The sequence below is a fragment of the Fukomys damarensis genome, unplaced genomic scaffold (genome assembly GCF_012274545.1).
Source record: "Fukomys damarensis isolate Sample0158 unplaced genomic scaffold, DMR_v1.0_HiC HiC_scaffold_9, whole genome shotgun sequence".
Lineage (NCBI taxonomy): Eukaryota > Metazoa > Chordata > Mammalia > Rodentia > Bathyergidae > Fukomys > Fukomys damarensis.
In genome coordinates this window covers 38,373,543-38,391,670 of record NW_022900921.1, presented here as the reverse complement: position 1 = coordinate 38,391,670, position 18,128 = coordinate 38,373,543, and the positions used below count along the sequence as shown (strand labels likewise).

At 36.1% G+C, this 18,128-nt stretch overlaps 1 protein-coding gene and 1 non-coding gene across 2 annotated transcripts; one reads left to right on the top strand and one right to left on the bottom strand.

The window, feature by feature from the left end:
* The first annotated feature begins 9,415 nt into the window (after positions 1–9,415).
* Positions 9,416–9,523, top strand: LOC117285425. The gene has a single exon (XR_004516458.1). It is a non-coding gene; the product is annotated as a U6 spliceosomal RNA (small nuclear RNA).
* Positions 9,524–16,917: 7,394 nt separating this feature from the next.
* Positions 16,918–17,797, bottom strand: LOC104872050 (40S ribosomal protein S2-like). The gene is given in 3 exon segments (XM_033761481.1): positions 16,918–17,585; positions 17,588–17,659; positions 17,758–17,797. Coding segments are annotated over 3 exon segments (780 nt in total).
* Between the last annotated feature and the right edge of the window lie 331 nt (positions 17,798–18,128).

The following is an 18,128-nucleotide window of genomic DNA, read 5'->3' as shown; positions in this document are numbered from 1 at the left end:
TATATTTTCCCATTTCCTCAAATTGGATAATTTCAATGGACTGAACATTAAATTTATTGATCATTTATATTGCCATGTATAATCTTCTATAAAACTTGTCTGGCAAAGTTTTCATCCTCAATTTTTAAACTTTTTGATTCCAGAATTCCCTTTGGTTATTTCAGTAATTACCATTCCTCTGCTGAGATTTCTCATACGATTAATATTTATCGTTGTGTGTTCCCTTTAAACCCTAGGATGTATAACGATTTTGATATTTACAATTTTCCTTTCTTCAGTTAATTTTCTTTATTTGGATCACCTCAGATATCCTTCCTGCTGATTTCTTCTTCCTGGTCTTTTCCTTCTCCTTCCCCTTCCCTTTTTCCTTCTCCTTCTCCTCCTTGACAATGTAGACAATGAATCACACATTGATTTGCTAGACTGGTGATTTTATAGAAAGCCTCAAGTGTTTACCAAGCCCCTCCAAATTGGAAAATTTATGCTTTAAGCTTTGTCTCCCATATGGTGAATACCAGCTGAAATCTCTTAGGAAATTGTTGCTATTTGTCAGTTGCTTTCTACTTGATCCTCTTAAAATCTGTCCTGTATGTGTGCAACTCTAAGAGCAGTACAAATTTGAATTGTAGATTTTAGAGTTCTCTTTTTTGCTTTCTTCTTTTCTAATGTTCTGTCACTCACTTTCCAGTCTGGAGTACATCTGCCAACTCAGACTTCTAACTGGTATGGCACAAGAACTATTGGTGTATTTAGAAGAGAAGCAAATAATCATTCATCTTACTCCAGATTCATTTTCTTCACAGGCTAAATCCTGCTGTATCTTTCAGCTTCTGACTACTCTCCTGTGTCTTCAGATAGCTTTTGCATTTTATTATTTTAAACAGAGATTTCTTATCTATGAGGGTTTAATGAATATTAAGCTCTAATTCTCACAATACTATTCATTTTAATTGTTCTCTGACTATCATTAATATGCTAAAAGTCTCTTTAATTTTAATACCAATGGGTTGTTATAGTTACTTACTCTAGGAGTTTATACATAGATTTTTGTTTGTTTCTGCAAAGAAAAATATGATCACATATGAACAGTGTATTTTATTTACTATTTTACCTCTTTTGATGATAATGACTTAAATGTTTGATCTTAATGCATCACAAACCAAAGAATAACAGTAACATTGAAATAGTATGCTTATTTTTTTTCTTTTTATTGAGTTTATTGGTACATTCTAGGTATACAGTACAGTTACATTCATTACTGGGATATGGTACCTTTGTATGACAGATCTTGGTTTTCATTTTTTCCCCTTGTCCCGGCCCTCTCATCACCCCCTCTTCCCCTCCCCATTTACAAACACTTTGTTTCCAATTTTTCATTTTCTCATATTTTTTTTTATTTTCCCAAATACCCTTTCCCCTACCCTTCCCACTTTCCCTACACCCTTAGCCCTTTTCTTCCTATTTCATATTGTTAATTATCTCATTGGGATCTTGTGTACTATTATAGTTTTTCACACCAGAGAAACTATTCAGTATTTACACATATGTGACTTATTTATTTCACTTAGGAGTATATCCTCAAAATGTATCCATTTTCTTATGAATGATTCTAATTTCTCATTCTTTATGGCTGAGTAGTATTCCATTTTATACAAAAAACACATCTTCTTCATCCAGTTTCCAACTGATGGGCAAATGGGCTGTTTCCATGTTTTAGCTATTACAAACTGTGCTGCTATAAAAATGGGTGTGCATGTGTCACTGTGATATGATTCTTTTAATTCTTTTGGAAAGATACCCACAGCAACTATGGCTGGGTCCAATGGAACCTCTAGTCCCAGCTCTTTGAGATAACTCCATATTGATTCCCATAGTGGTTGCACCATTCTGCACTCCCACCAACAGTGGAGAAGGGTTCCTTTCTCCCCACAATGCTGCCAACATTTGTTATTGTGTGATTTCTTGATAGCATCCATTCTTTGTGGGGTGAGGTGGAATCTCAGTGTTGTCTTCATCTGCATCTCTCAAATGATTGGTGATGCGGCACATTTTTTCATATATTTACTTGCTACTTTTACTTCTTTGTCTGAGAAATGTCACTTCATTTCAGATGCCCATTTTTGAATTGAGTGTTTATATTTGGAGCGGCTGATGTTTTGAGTTCTTTATATATTCTTGATAATAGTCCTTTGTCTGAAGAGCAGCTGGTAAAATTTTTTCCCACCTTGTACATTGTCTCTTAGTTCTGTTGATGGTTTCTTTTGCTGTGCAGAAGCTTTTTAATTAGATGAGATCCTAGTTGTTGATTCTTTATGGTAGTTCCCATGCAAATGAAGATTTATTAATAAAGTCTTTTCCTATCCAATGTCTTCAAAGTTCTGCCTAACTTATATTTCAGCAAGTTTAGTGTTTCTGTTTTAATATTTAGATCTTTAATCCACTTGGATTTTAATTTAGTGCATGGTGAGAGATAACAGCCTAATTTTAATCTTTGACAGGTTGAGATCCAGTTTTTCCAACACTATTTCTTAAAGAGGCTATGTTTCCCCCAGTGGGGATGGTCAGCTCCTTTGTCAAAGATGACATAGCTGAGTACACCTGGAGGTGTTTTTGTGTCTTCCACTGATCCTCAGGTCTGTTTCTTTGCCAGTACCATGCTGTTTTTATCACAGTGGCTTTGTAGAATAGTTTCAAATTGGGAATTGTTATACCTGCTGCCATGTGTCTGTTGCCTAGGATGGCTTTTGCTATTCTAGGTCTCTTATGGTTCCAAATGAATTTTTGGATTCTTTTTTCTAGTTCTGTGAAATATAGTGCTGGAATTTCAATTGGCATTGCATTGAATCTGTATAGCAGTTTTGGTAGTATGGCCATTTTCACTATGTTGATTCTTCCTACCCAGGAGCAGGGGATATCTTTCCATTTTCTTATATCCTCTTCGAACTCTTTTTTCAGAGTGCTGTAGTTTTCAGTGTAGAGCTCTTTTGCTTCTTAGGTTAGGTTGATTCCTAGATAGTACATTTTTGGGGATGCTATTGTGAAAGGAATTGTTTCCCTAATTTCTCTCTCAGTGACTCTGTTATTTGTGTACAAGAAGGCTGTTGATTTTTGGTTGTTGGCCTTGTATTCTGCTACTCTGCTAAAAGTATCAATTAAGTCTAGCAGTCTTTTGGTGGAGTTTTTTGGATCTTCAATGTAGAGTATCATATCATCAGCAAATAGTGATAGTTTAACTTCTTCCTTTCCTATCTTTATTGCTTTAATTTCTTTCTCTTTTCTAATTGCTGTGGCTAATGTTTCCAGAACTATATTGAAGAGGAGTGGTGATAGTGGGTATCCTTGTCTTGCTCCTGATTTTAATGGGAAGGTTTTCAGTGTTTGGCCATTTAGTATGATGTTGGCTGGTGGCTTTTCATAGATAGCCTGTATTAAATTGAGATATAGACCATCTATTCCAATTTTTGGCAGGGTTTTTATCATGAATGGGTGTTGAATTTTGTCAAATGCTTTTTCTGCATATATCGAGAGGGTCATGTGGTTCTTGTCCTTGACTTTGTTAATATAATGTATTACATTTATTGACTTACACATATTGAACCATCCTTGCATCCCTGGAATAAATGCGATTTGGTCAGGGTGTATGATCTTCTTGATGATCCTCTGTATTCTGTTTGCTAGTATCTTATAAAGGATTTTTGCATGTATATTCATTAAAGAGAGTGGCCTGTAGTTCTCTTTTTTAGTTGCATCTTTCGCTGGTTTGGGAATCAAAGTGATACTTGCTTCCAGGAATGAATTTAGAAGTATTGCTTCCCTTTCAATTTCATTGAATGATCTGAAGAGTAATGGCAGTAGTTCTTCTCTAAAGGCCTTGTAAAATTCAGCAGTGAATCCATCAGGACCTGGGCTTTTCTTTGTTGGTAAATATTTAATTACCTTTTCAATTTCACTGATTGTAATTGGGGTGTTTAAAATGTTTTTTTCTTCTGCATTCAAATTTGGTAATTCATAAATATCTAGAAATATGTCCATTTCTTCTCTATTTTCCATTTTATTAGACTATAAAATGTTTTTATCTTCTTGTTCAACTTTGGTAATTCATAAGTATCTAAAAATCTGTCCATTTCTTCTGTGTTTTCCATTTTATTGGAGTACAGGTTCTCAACGTAGATATTAATGATCCTCTGAATTTCTATTGGATCTGTTGTAACTTCACCTTTTTCATCCCTGATTGCATGGATCTGAGCCTTTTCTTTCCTTTTTTTGAAAAGGTTTGCTAAGGATTTATCAATTTTATTTATTCTTCCAAAAAACCAACCCTTGAATTCATTTATTTTTTGTACCATTTTCTTAGTTTCTATTGCATTGATTTCTTCTCTAATCTTTATAATTTCCTTTCTTGTTTGTGCTTTGGGCTTTTCTTGCTCTTGTTTTTCTAGGACTCTTAAGATTCATCGTTAGGTTGTTTATTTGAGCTCACTCTGTTTTCCTAGTGTGAGCATTCAGTGCTCTGAATTTTCCAGGTAGAACTGCTTTCATTGTGTCCCATACATGTTGTATTAAAATTTTCATTTATTTGTAAAACTGATTTATTTTTTAATTTCCTCTGTGATCCATTGATTGATTGTTCAGGAGAGTGTTGTTCAATTTCCATGTGTTTGTGAAGTTCCTATGGTTTCTTATGCTATTGATCTCCAGCTTTACTGAACTGTGATCTGATAATATACAGGGTATAACTTCAATTCTTTTGCATTTATTCAAACCTGTTAGGTGAGCTAGTATGTAATCTATCTTGGAGAATGATGCATGTGCAGCTGAAAAGAATGTATATTCTGATTTTGTGGGGTAGAACACTCTATAGACGTCTAGTAAGTCCATGCATTCAAAAGCTTGGTTCAATTCTAGTATTTCATTGTTGATTTATTGCCTAGATGATCTGTTTATTTGTGATAGTCGGGTATTTAGATCCCCCACTACAGTTGTATTAGTGCTCGTTTGGTTTTTCATGTTACTTAATATTTCTTTTATATAGTTGGGGCATTTATATTTGGTTCATATATGTTTATGATTTTCATCTCATTCTCTTGAATTGTTCCCTTTACAAGGATGTAGTGGCCTTCTTTGTCTCTCTTAATCAGTTTTGGTTTGAAATTTACTTTGTCTGCAAATAAGATTGCTATCACTGCTTTTTTCTGGGCTCCTGTCATGTGGAGAATTGTTTTCCATCCTTTCACTTTCAGTCTATGGGCTTCTTGTTGCACTAGGTGTGTTTCTTGTGTACAACATCTTGTTGGATTTTGCTTCTTAATCCATACTGCCAGTCTATTTTTCTTGATTGGTGAATTGAGGCCATTGACATTGATGGTTATAAGTGATATGTACTGACTTATTATTGTCATGTTATTGTCCTTTTGTTGACTTTTTAAAATTTTTGCCCTCTCCTTTTAGTTTCTTGCCTTGACTATTTGATTTGCTCTGTTAGGCCTCATGGTGTTGTGACCTTCATTGTCTTTTTCTAGGATATTGTTTAGAATTCCTTGTAGTGCTGGTTTGGTATTCATGAAGTTTCTCAGGTGCTCTTTGTCATGGAAGTATCTCATTTCCCCATCCATTTTGCAAGAGAGTTTTGCAGGATACATCATTCTAGGTTGGAGGTGTTTTCTTTTAGGACTTTAAATACATCACTCCGGGCTCTCCTTGTCCTGAGGGTTTGTGTTGAAAAGTCTGCTGTGATTCTGATGGGCTTTTCTTTGCATGTGATTTGTTTCTTTTCTCTTACTGCTTGTAGTATTTTTGTTCTTCTGTTGGGTTTTTGGGATCTTGATTATTATATGTCTAGGTGTAGATTTTTTTTAATGGTGGCTAGTTGGAATCCTATATGCCTCACTTATCTATATGTCAAATTCTTCCCCTCTGTTTGGGAAGTTTTCTGTCATTAATTCTGAGAACAACTTTTTTTTAAAATTGAGTTTATTGGTACATTTTAGGGGTACAGTATAGTTACATTCATTGTTGGGATCTTGTACCTCTATAGACAGGTCTTGGTTCTCATTTTTTCCCCTTGTCCCTGCCCTCCCTTCACCACCTCCTCCCCTCACCATTTACAAACACTTTATTTCCAGCTTTTCGTTTTCTCACATTTTTTTTCTTTTCCCTTATTGCCCTTCCCCTACCCATCCCACCTTCCCTATACCTTTAGCCCTTTTCTTCACATTTCACAATGCTGTGAACAACTTTTTTAAGTCATTTGCATTTTCTCCTGCTCCTTCATGGATTCCTATTAGTCTTATGTTATTCTTCTTTGCATCGTCTAGGAGCTGTTGGATCACTTTCTCATGATCCCTTACTGTTTTTAAGAGACCTCTCTTTTCATGGTCACTATCTGAGATCCTATCTTCTATATCTGAGATTCTATCTTCACATTCTTTTATTCTGTTGCATACACTTTCAATGGAGTGTTTAATCTCCTGGATATCTGTTTGAATCTGTTTAATGGATTCCATTTCTTTCCTATGTTGGGCATTCATTGTTTCTATTTCTTTCTTATGCTGGGCTTTCATAGCTTCTATCATGGTCCTGAGCTCATCTATTTTTTTGTCAGTTTCTGTTCTAGAGTCGCGAATCATGTATTTCATTTTGCTCACTGTCTCTATGGTTATCTGGGAAATTATTTCTGTTTTGAATTTTTCTAGAGCCTGATTGATCTGTTTTGTTACTTCCTGTGCTGTGAGTTCTGAGTGTCCTTGAGGTTCACTATCAGACTTTTCATCCTCCTTTGACCTACTGTTTGCCATTGGTGAAGTGGATGTCTGTCTTTGTGTCTTGCTTAAGTGTTTTCCCCTTTTTATATTTGCTGTTGGGTTGTCCTTGATTCATTCTCTGGGTTATTAAATATTCCTGATATCATTGCGTTTTAGCTTTTCATTCTCTAATGACTCATAGACATTCTTATTTTCAGAATATCAGAGAAAACAACCCCAAGTCAATCCCTATGCTTTATTGATACAATCAGCAACACAATAAGATCAATCACTACTTGCAAATTGACCACTTGTGGTATTCATTAATCTATCACCTTTAAACCATGTGAATTAAATTAAAATCAAGAAGCAGCCCAGAATATGTTTGCAGTGAACAAACTCCTCAACAAACCATATTTACCATTTAGGATTGGGGCCTTGACAGAGTTAGGATGAGAAGAGTAAATAAGTACAAGAACTGGAGAAGGTTTCAAGTGAAGCCAGAGGACGCAGAATGACCACACAATCTTTACGAAACTGTTAAACTCAAAAGGGACAGAGTGCAAGTATAAGGACAAGAATATATCCCCTTAACCGCAATAGGGGCTCACTTTTCCTTGAAACTACTGACCCTTGTGTGAGGCACAATGATAGAAAAAAGGAACATTAAGAAAAAAAAATGATAAAAGATGAAATCTCAGTCAGAGCAGAATCAGGAACAGAAAGGGAGATGAGGGTCAATACGGTGGAGCAAGAGCCTGAGTTGGTGAAAAAGGACAGAATAGAGTTTACAGAGTGGAATGAGGAAAAGAGAGAAAAGGACAAAAACATGACTTTGAAGGGCCTCTTTCAGACTATATCTCTGCTGTCATAATACACATTGTGTGCAGCCATGTGCAGAACCAAATCCCCCTATCTCAGCTAGCCCATTGCAAACCCCACGATGTAGAATGAACTCAGGCCACAAGGCCCAAATTGAGCTCCCTGACCTCTATACAGGTTTCCCCACCCTTTCTTTGAAGATGTTCAAATTTGGGAGCTCAGAAAATTGCCTTTTATAACCAGCTATGCCTCTGCGGAGTGGGTCCAAGGACTGGCACAATCAGGAGATCTGAGAGTTGGGAGGGCATGGGGGGCTACCCTCCTGGCACTGGAGAAGCAACTGTGGTGCCCACAAGGGAGGGCATGGCTACCTGCAACCGACTGGGCCCAGGCAGGCTGAAGGGAGCTCTGATGCCTGAGCCACTTTCCCAAATCTCCTACTTATTGTTTTTTGATGGTAAAAGTAACAACTTCAACTTTTCAACATTGTTCTGCTTGCTATTTGAGTATTTTTCTCTTTTATTTTATATCTAATTTTTACCCCTCCCATAAGCTTTTTTTCTTCTGTTCCTTCTGGGATATTCTTTCTTCTGTGCAGTTTCCTCCTCTGGTGTAGGCACAATTTGCTCCTTTCCAGTCAGGATCATCACAGTGTGGCCAGGGAGCTCCCACAAGGATTAATCTGCCCTGAGCCCTGTGAGTGTGGCGATGTGTGTGCTTTGCTCAACTGGATGTGCTCAAAGGCCAGAAGGTCTCCAGCTAAACCCATAAGTGCAGCACCACTCTCCGTATTTTTATGCATAGATAAACTTTATCTAAGCAAGCTTCTTTCTTTTTTATAATGAGTTCAATTTTTGCATCTGACGAAATAATTTTTTTTTAATCTTTAAAGTGGCAATTTAAATTAATTACTTGTTGAATTGTAAACTAATTTTGCATTCTTAGGAAAATCACAATGAATCACAATATAGTATAATATATTTTTCATCATAGTTAAGTTACTTTCATTACAGTTTTAGAATTTCTTCATTTGTGTTTATGAATGATGTTTTTCTATAATTTTTCTTTTCATGTCTCCTATTTTTAGGCTTTGTTATTAAATTTATAATAGCTCCTCATGAGCAAGAGACTGCTTTATTTCTAAATATAGTCACATGTGTATACAACAGCAGCTACTTGATTTTCAGTTGCATTCTCTAATATAACTTTCTGGGAAAACATTAAATTATTAGTTCATTTATCTTAATGTTAGTGGAAATTGGATGGCTTTTATTTTTGAGGAAAGTTTGGAAAATTAAAGTTCTCTAGAACTTTTCCATTTCATCTAAATTTTTCTGTTTATGGTTAGAAGATAGTTTTAATATCTGGTCTAATATCTGCTTCACTTAAAAATATATCATCTTCCTTTGTCATTTCTAGTGTTGTTCATCTGAGATTTTGTTCCCAGAAGATAGGTCTACCTCTTACTGAAAATCAAATTGGAATGAAAATTAAGAACAGTTGTTAGACAAAGTCAAGTTTATTTGTTGCAAATAGAGAAACTCTCAGGAATCAGTCCCAAAGCAAGTACATTTATTTAAACAAAGAATGAACACCCAAAAGAAGTAAAGATACATGTATAGGTGGAGACAAACCTGGCAGGTGCAGTTTGGCAACACAGACCCATTTATATCCCATGTTATGGAAATGAGGTTTTAGTTCAAACTGAGCTGAGCTGTTGGCTTTAAAATGAGGCAAGGGTCTTTTGTACAGTTCCTGATGTGCTCTGTTTGGTGAAATAGTTCTGGCTAGTGTGAATCTATATGGTGCTTCTACCCCACTCCTCTCCTATGAACTTCCAAAAAATAATTTAAGTGTTCACTTCAGCAGCACCTATACTAAAACTTGGTATGATACAGAGAAGATTAGCATGGCCCCTGTGCAAGGATAACACACAAATTCATGAAGCATTCCATATTTTAAAAATACACAAAATAAAAATAACTTAAAAGGAAGATAGCTAGAAAACAATCTTATAAAAAATGGCCCCAGTAATAAAAGATATTAACCACACCCAACACTAGCCATCTAGCTTCCTCTGTAATTCTAAAGTCAACCATTTGACTACATCATGTCTCTTTTCTTTACAATAACTTCAGGAAGAACTTAGTAAAATTTTAAAATGCATTTCAAACAGCTAAGTATTCATTTTGTACCCGTTCTTACACACACATACACACACACACACATACATATACTTTATACATTTATTGCCTTTTGTCAAATTTTCCCCTGACATTTATGATTTCATGTCTTTTCTTTGAAATATTTTTTCTTCATTGTTCAATAATTTGAATGCCTAATGTATGATTTTCAATTGTGTTCTTTGCTATAAGAATTGTTTGAAGATATATATTTTCTGAATATCCTTGACATCTTTATATTTCTATAATCCATATTTTAGTAAAGTATTTCATTTGAATTTGTTATTAAATTAATAGTCCTTGTATTTACTATAAAAATCTAATTTGTTGATACTTCATGCAATGGTGAGTTTTTAAATTAATTTTATTAGTATATTTAAGGTATCAATATAATGACATTCATCATTGGAAGTTTGTACCTTTACATAATCCTTCTTGGTTCTTATTTTTTCCCCATTCTTCTACCCTCCCTTCAACCCCTCTACCCCTCCGTATCTACAAAGACTTTGTTTCCATTATGTCATTGTCTCACTTTAATTCCATTCCCTTCTTTCTTTTATGCTCTTCCACCCAGTTCCCCTTTCTACCTTTTCTTCCCACTTCATGTTATCTGTTAAAACTTTTAGTCTTTGTTTACACTTTCAGTTTCTCACACTACAGAAAGTATTTGTGTCCTATTTATTTCACTTAAGTGAATAGTCTCAATGTGCATCGATTTAGCTATAAATGACTCCAGATTCTCTTTCTTTATTGTGGAGCAGTATTCCATTTTATAGAAACAAAAACAAAATCACATTTTCTTTATCCGGTTTCCAGTTGATGGGTAATTGGGCTGCTTCCAAGTTTTAGCTATTAGAAATTGTGCTGTTATGAACATGGGCCCACATATATTGCTGCAGTATGATACTTTTAATTATTTCGGGAAGATACTCAGAAAGGGGATAGCAGGGTTAAATGGGACCTCCAATCCTAGTCTTTGAGGTATCTCCATACTGATTTCCACAGTAGTTGCACCAGTCTACACTCCCACCAGCAGTGGAGCAGGGTTCTGATTTCCTCTCAGCCCTGCAAGCATTTGTTATTGGTTGATTTCATGATAGCAGCCATTCTTTCTGGGGTGAGGTGCAATCTCAACATTGTTTTCATTTGCATCTCTCAAATGACTAGTGAGGTTGAACATTTTCTTCATATGTTTATTTGCTGTTTCTACTTTGTCTAAGAAATGCCTGTTCATTTCAGATGACCATTTTTGGTTTGGGTCTTTAAATTTGAGAGGTCTGATTTTTTTAAGTTCTTCTTATATTCTAAATAGTAGACCTTTGTCTGAGGAACAGCTGGTAAAAACTTTTTCCCACATTGTGGGTTATCTCTTTGAACTGTTTTTTAGTAAGAAGACATTTCACTTGTTTATTGTTTCTGGTAGTTTACAGGCAACTGAGGTTTTGTTCATAAAATCTCTCCCTCCACCAACGTCATCAAGAGTTCTACTTAACCTCTCTTCCAGCCAATTTAGTGCTTCTGTTTTAATATTTAGATCTTTAATCCATTTTGATTTTCATTTAGTGCATGGTGAGAAATATATAGGTCTAGATTTAATCTTTGGCAAGTTGAAACCGAGTTTTTCCAGCACCATTTTTAAAAAGACCATCTTTCCTATAGTGAGGGTGTTAGGCTCCTTTGTTGAAGGTAAAGTGGCTGAGTGTGACTGGACTTGTTTCTGCATCTTCTAATCTATTTCACAGGTCTGAAGGTCTATTTTTTTGGTTGTACCATGTTCTTTTTTATCAAAGTATCTTTGTAATATAGTTTCAAGTTGGGGATTGTGAAACACCCTACATTGTCTTTATTACCTAGAATTTTGTTTGTTTGTTTGTTTGTTTGTTTTTTCTATTCTTGGTCTCTTCTTGTTCTGAATGAATTTTTGGATTGTTTTCTCAAGTTCTGTGAAGTATGCTGCTGGGATTACAATTGGGATTGTATTGAATCTATATAGCATTTTCGGAAGTATGGGCATTTTCACTATGTTGATTCTTCCTACCCAAGAACAAGGGATGACTTTCCATTTTCTGATATCCTCTTCAATCTTTTTCAGAGTACTATAATTGTCAGAGTAGAGTTCTTTGATTTCTTTCATTAAGTGGATTCATAGGTATTTCAATTTTTGAATATCATTGTGAAAGGGATTATTTGTCCCACTTCTCTCTCAGTGAGTCTGTTTTTTATGTACAGGAAAGCTATTGATTTTTGTGTGCTGACCTTGTATCCAGCTATTTTGCTGAATTTCATTATTAAATCTAGAAGACTTTTGGTGGAGCTCTTGGGGTTTTCTAAATAGAGTATCATGTCATCTACAAATAATGACAATTTGACTTCTTTATTTCCTGTCTTTATTGCTTTTGTTTCTTTCTCTTGTCTAATCACTGTGGCTAATGTTTTCAAAACTATATTGAACAGGAGTGGTGATAGTGGACATCCTTGACTTGTTCCTGATTTTACTGTGAAGGATTTCAGTTTTTGACCATTTAGTATGAAATTGGCTGTTGGTTTTTCATCGATGGCTTTTATCAAATTGATGTAAAGACCATCTATTCCAAGTTTTTGGAGGGTTTTTATCATAAATATGTGTTGGATTTTGTCAAATGCTTTTTCTGCATCAATTGAGATGATCATATTTTTTTGTCCTTGTCTCTATTAATATAGTGCATAACATTTATTGATTTGCATATGTTGAACCACCCCTGCATCCTTTGGATGAATCCCACTTGGTCTGGGTTTATGATCTTGTTAATGATCTCCTGCATTCTATTTGTGAGTATCCTATTAAAGATTTTTGCATCTATGTTTATTAGTGAGATTGGCCTATAGTTATCTTTCTTGGTTGGGTTTGTCTCTGATTTGGGAATCAAGATGATGCTTGCTTCCAGGAATGAATTTGAGAGTATTGCTTCCCTTTCAATTTCATTGAAATTATACAGGACTGGTACTAGTTCCTCTCTAAATGTCTTGTAGAATCCAGCAGTGAAGCCATTAGGACCAGGAATTTTCTTAGTTGGTAAGTTTTTTTTTTATTACATTTTCAATTTCATTGATAGATATTATGTTTTTTAGAATTTTTAAGTCATCTTGGTTCAACTTTGGTAATCTGTCCATTTCTTCTGTATTTTCCATCTTATTGGTGTATAGTTCCTGGAAGTAGGTATTGATGATCCTCTGGATTTCTGAAGGGTCCTTGTAATTTCACATTTTATTCCTAATTGCACAGACTTGGGCCATTTCTTTCCTTTTTATGATATGGTTAGCTAAGGGTTTGCCAATTTTGTTTTTTCTTTCAAAGAACCAACTCTTGGCTTCACTGATTTTTTGTATTGTTCTCTTAGTCTCCATTGCATTAATTTCTGCCCTGATCTTTGTAATTTCCTCCCTTGTATGAGCGTTGGGTTTTACCTGCTCTTTTTTTTTCTAGAAGCTTGAGGTTCAGCATCAGGTTGTATGATTGAGCTTATTCTGTTTTCCTAGTATGAATATTAACAGCTATGAATTTCCCTCATAAGGCTTCTTTCATCATGTCCCATAGATTCTGATATGTTGTATTGTCATTGTCATTTAATTGTAGGAACTGACTGATTTCTTCTTTAATTTCCTCTGTGAACCATTGGTTATTCAAAAGTGTGTTGTTCAATTTCCATGTGTTTATGAAATTCTTGTGGTTTCTTTTGCTATTCATTTCCAATTTCATCACACTATGGTCTGATAATATACAAGGGATAACTTCAATTTCTTTACACTCACTTGAGCATGTTCTATGAGTGAGTATGTGGTCTATTTTGGAGAACAATCCATGCACAGCTGAAAAGAATTTATATTCTGATTTTGTGGGAAGGAACACTCAGTAAACATCTGTTGAGTTCATTTGTTCAAGAGTTTGACTGAGTTCTAGTATTTTGTTGGTTTTCTTTTTCTATCTAGTTTATGTATGTATTCATGACAGTGGGTATTGAGGTCCCTCACTACTATTTTGTTAATGCTTATTTGATTTTTCATGTCCATTAGCATTTTGTTTTATATAGTTGGATGCACTATTGTTTGGCCATATATATTTATGATTGTCATCTCTTCCCCTTGGATTGTTCCCTTTATAAAGATGTAGTGCCCTTCTTTGTCTCTCTTAATCAATGTTGGTTTGAAATCCACTTGATTTGCAAATAGAATAGTGACTGCTGCTTTTTTTCCACGTTCCTTTTGCTTGGAGTATTGCTTTCCACCCTTTAACTTTCAGTCTATGAGTTTCTTTTTGGATGAAGTGTCTTTTTTATATACATTCTATTGTTGGATCTTGCTTCTTGACCCATTCTGCCAATCTATTTCTTTTGATTGGTGAATTGAGAACATTAACATTGATAGTTATAACTGATATGTATTGACTTACCTTGTCATGACTTGTTCTTTTTGTTGGATTTCCCCCCTTTTTGTTTGACTTCTTGTCTTGCCTGATGGACTCATTCTGCTGGGCTACCTGGGGTTGTGATCCTCATAGTCTTTTCCTAGTATATTGTTTACATTTTTTGGAGTGCTAGTTTGGTATTAATGAAGTTCCTAAGGTGCTCTTTGTTATTAAAATATATTATTTCTGTTATAAAGGATAGTTTTACAGGGTACATCAATCGGGCTTGGAGGTTGCTTTCTTTAGGGTTTGAAATATGGCACTCCACGCTCTTCTTGTCTTGAGGATTTGTCCTGAGAAATCCGCTGTGAGTCTGATGGGCTTTTCTTTGTATTTGATTTGTTTGTTTTTTTCTCTAATTGCTTGTAGAATTTTGTTCTATTACATGCCTATGTGTTGATTGTTTTTTGTCATGGCTAGTTAGAATACTACATTCCTCACTTATCTGTATGTTAATTTCTTTTCCTCTACTTGGGAAGTTTTCTGCCAATACTTCTGTGAATAGTTTTTTTTTTTTAATATCTTCTGCACTATCTTCTGTTTCTTCATTGTCTCTGATCAGTTTTGTATTATTCTTCTTTGCATTGTCTAGCAGCTGCTGGATTGATTTCTGATGGTCCCTTACTGTTTTTAAGAAATTTCTTTTCCTTGTCACTAATTGAAATTCTTTCTTCTATATCTGAAATTCTGTCCTTGCTTGGCTCATTCTGCTGCATAAACTTTCAATGAAGTTTTTAATCTCCTAGAAATCTGTTTGCATCTGTTTTATGGATTCCATTTGTTTCCTATGTTGGGATTCCATCATGTTTCTCAGCTCCTCTATTGTTTTATCTATGTCCAGATTTATCTGTGTCTAGATTTATTAATTGTGTCTTGCATTATGGACACAATCTCTGCTATTATCTGAGAAATTTTTTTCTGATTTCATTTTTTTCTAGGTCCTCTTTCATTGCCAGTTCAGGAAATCCAGTGGTCGAGTGTCAGATTATTCCATCTTGTTTCCCTTTGGAGTTTCCTTAGGTGATCTGGAAGTCTGGTTTTGAGACCTATTTACATGTCTCCTCATTTCAACAGATGAAACCCACTGTGCCTTTGATGAGGAAACTTTTTGCTTACCCAGTGGTCTTCAATTCTCAGCAAACCACTGAGCAGCCTTTTCTTTGCTGCTTACCAGTACACAAATTCCTGCCTTCAGAATGGTGGCCTTCTGGATCCCTGAGCTGACCTATTTACTGGTGGGCTTCTAGCTGAGGCCTGTGCAAACTTGGATGGTATCTAGCTGTGCTTTGCACTGGGACTTCTATGTGGCTGTTGTCTGGGAGGGCCTTTAGCTGGTGGCTGTGCATCCCAGTTCCTGTTGTGTATGCAGGCTTCTGACTAGGGTCTCTGCACACTGATCAATGGTATTACAGCAAGCCTCTGGCTGTTGCTTGTACACCTGTGTAGCTCTTTTCCAGGTGGGCCCTTGGCTGTTAGCCTGAATGCCCAGGCTTCTGGTGTTGGGGTAGAGCCCTGGCTGGAATCTACCTACAGCCATACCCTTCTGGTCCACACAGCTGCTCCCCCCAACTTGTATCTTTGGGCACTTACCAATGGTATTGTGAGCCTCTGGCTGAAGCTTAGGCACCTGTTCAGCTCTTTTCTGTGATCCTCTGTGATTGGAGCAGAGTCCTGGCTGGAATCTGCCTGCAGCTGCACCCTGGGATCTAATGGCAAGTTTTTATAGCATTCTACATAGTCTTGAAAAGAGTGTCTCTTCCATTTGTCATGTGCCATTATTTCAAACTTGTAAATCGCATTGTTTTTCTTTAACTAAATTTTTTAACTTATAGAGTCTTATTATTCTACTTGATCTAGATAAATTAAAGAGAACACATTATCGGTGAATTTTCACTTTCTTTTACAAAATTTTTATCAGTTCACTTCATATTTTCAAGTTAATATGAATACATCTGACTTATGTCCTGTATATTCTTCTTTGCAATGATATGTCATTTTTTAAAGGGTTTGTTCTTTTCAGTGGCACCTGCTATCTTTTTTTTTTTTCTTATTGAGTTTTTTGGTGCATTTTAGGTATACAGTACAGTTATATTCATCATTGTGAACTTGTGCCTTTACATGACAGGTCTTGGTTCTCATTTTTTCCCCTTATCCCTTATCCCTTCCCTCACTTCATCCCTCCCTCCCTTCCCTATTTACAAATACTTTATTTCCATTTTTTGATTTTCTCATTTTTTTTCTTTTTCCCTTATTAGTTTTTCCCTACCCTTCCCATTTTCCCTACACCTTTAGCCCTTTTCTTCCTATTTCACATTGTCAATTATCTCATTATGATCTTATGTACTATTATAGCTTTTCACACCAGAAAAACTATTTGGTATTTATACATGTGTGACTTATTTATTTTATTCATGAGTATATCCTCAATATGTATCCATTTTACCATGAGTGCAATTATGTTTTAAATGGATGGCAATTTTTTCCCTCTTCCTCTGGAAAGATTGTTTTTAAATGAAGCATCTCTCTCTCTCTCTCTCTCTCTCTCTCTCTCTCTCTCTCTCTCTTTTAGATTTGTTTCTAGCATCTTTTATCATATTTTGTTTTTGCTCCATTCCTAAATTTTGATTTTTTTTATTTTATTTCACTGTGTATGTATTTTCAGTTTTTAAACCTGTGTTCATAGACAAACTATGTACTCAATGTACTTTTTTTGGACAGATTTCATTCATTTTTATTTTGTACAAACACATGTTGTAGCTACTGCTGGGGCTCTCTGAACAGAGACTCTGGTGTGAGTTTTCACAAGAAGGTCAGTGAATTCCTGGTAGGGAGACTTGGTGAAGACAGTTTCCTTCCAGAGGTCCAGCATTAGGTAGCCATAGGTCTTGGAGATGGCATCAAAGGTGGCCTTAGCAAAGTTGCCTGGAGTAGCAGTGCAGCCCCTGGCAGAGGTGTAACAGTCATCAATACCAGCCATCAGCAGCAGCTTCTTGGGTACAGGGGCTGACCCAATGCCAGTACCTCTGGGGGCAGGGTTTAGTCTCACCAACACAGAGCCACAATGGCCTGTCACCCTACGAGGGACAGTGTGAGGCTTCCTACTCTTGTTCCACCAGTAGCCTCTCCGCACGGGGACAATGGAAAGTTTGGCCAGAGTGATGGCACCGTGAATGGCCATGGCTACTTCCTTGGAACACTTTACACCCAGACCAATGTGACTGTTGTGGTCCCCAGCAGTGACAAATGCCTTGAATCTGGTCCACTGGCCAGCACGAGTTTGCTTTTGTACCAGCATGATCTTCAAAACTTCGTCCTTGAGGGACGTGCTCAGGAAAAAGTCAATGATCTCAGACTCCTTGATGGGTAGAGAGAAGAGATAAACTTCCTCCAAGGACTTATCTTCATGTCCTTCACCAACCAACCCAACTTGGTGACAGGAATCCACTCCTTGTTCTCCACATTACCGCCCCGAGTTCCGCGGCCCGGGCCTTGGCCCCTGCCCCGCCCACTGCCCAGGCCTCGAAGGCCACTGCCAAAGCCTCTGCAGAAGCTTCAGCCCCCTATGTCTGGGCCCCTGGGGCCTCCCGGCCCTCCTGCTGCACAGGCGTCATCCACCATTTGGTGTTTTCTCGAGGAAGAAGTCACTGTACTTTTAATCTATGGTTACCCTGGGCATTTTAATATTCACATTTATTATTTGAAAATAAAGAAGTTAATCAATAATTTTATGTTCTTTCTGAAAAATTGTAGGTATTAAAAAATTTAACAGACATAACACTCCTTCCATCTTTCATGTGACAAATTTTTATTTCTATTTTTAACCTGTGTAAGAAATTATTCATATTTTATTGAGTCAATGTTTAGATTCACTTTTGTATTTGTCTTGTTTTCAATTTAGTATTCCTTGACAGATTTCAGATGTACATTTTCATCACTTTCTTC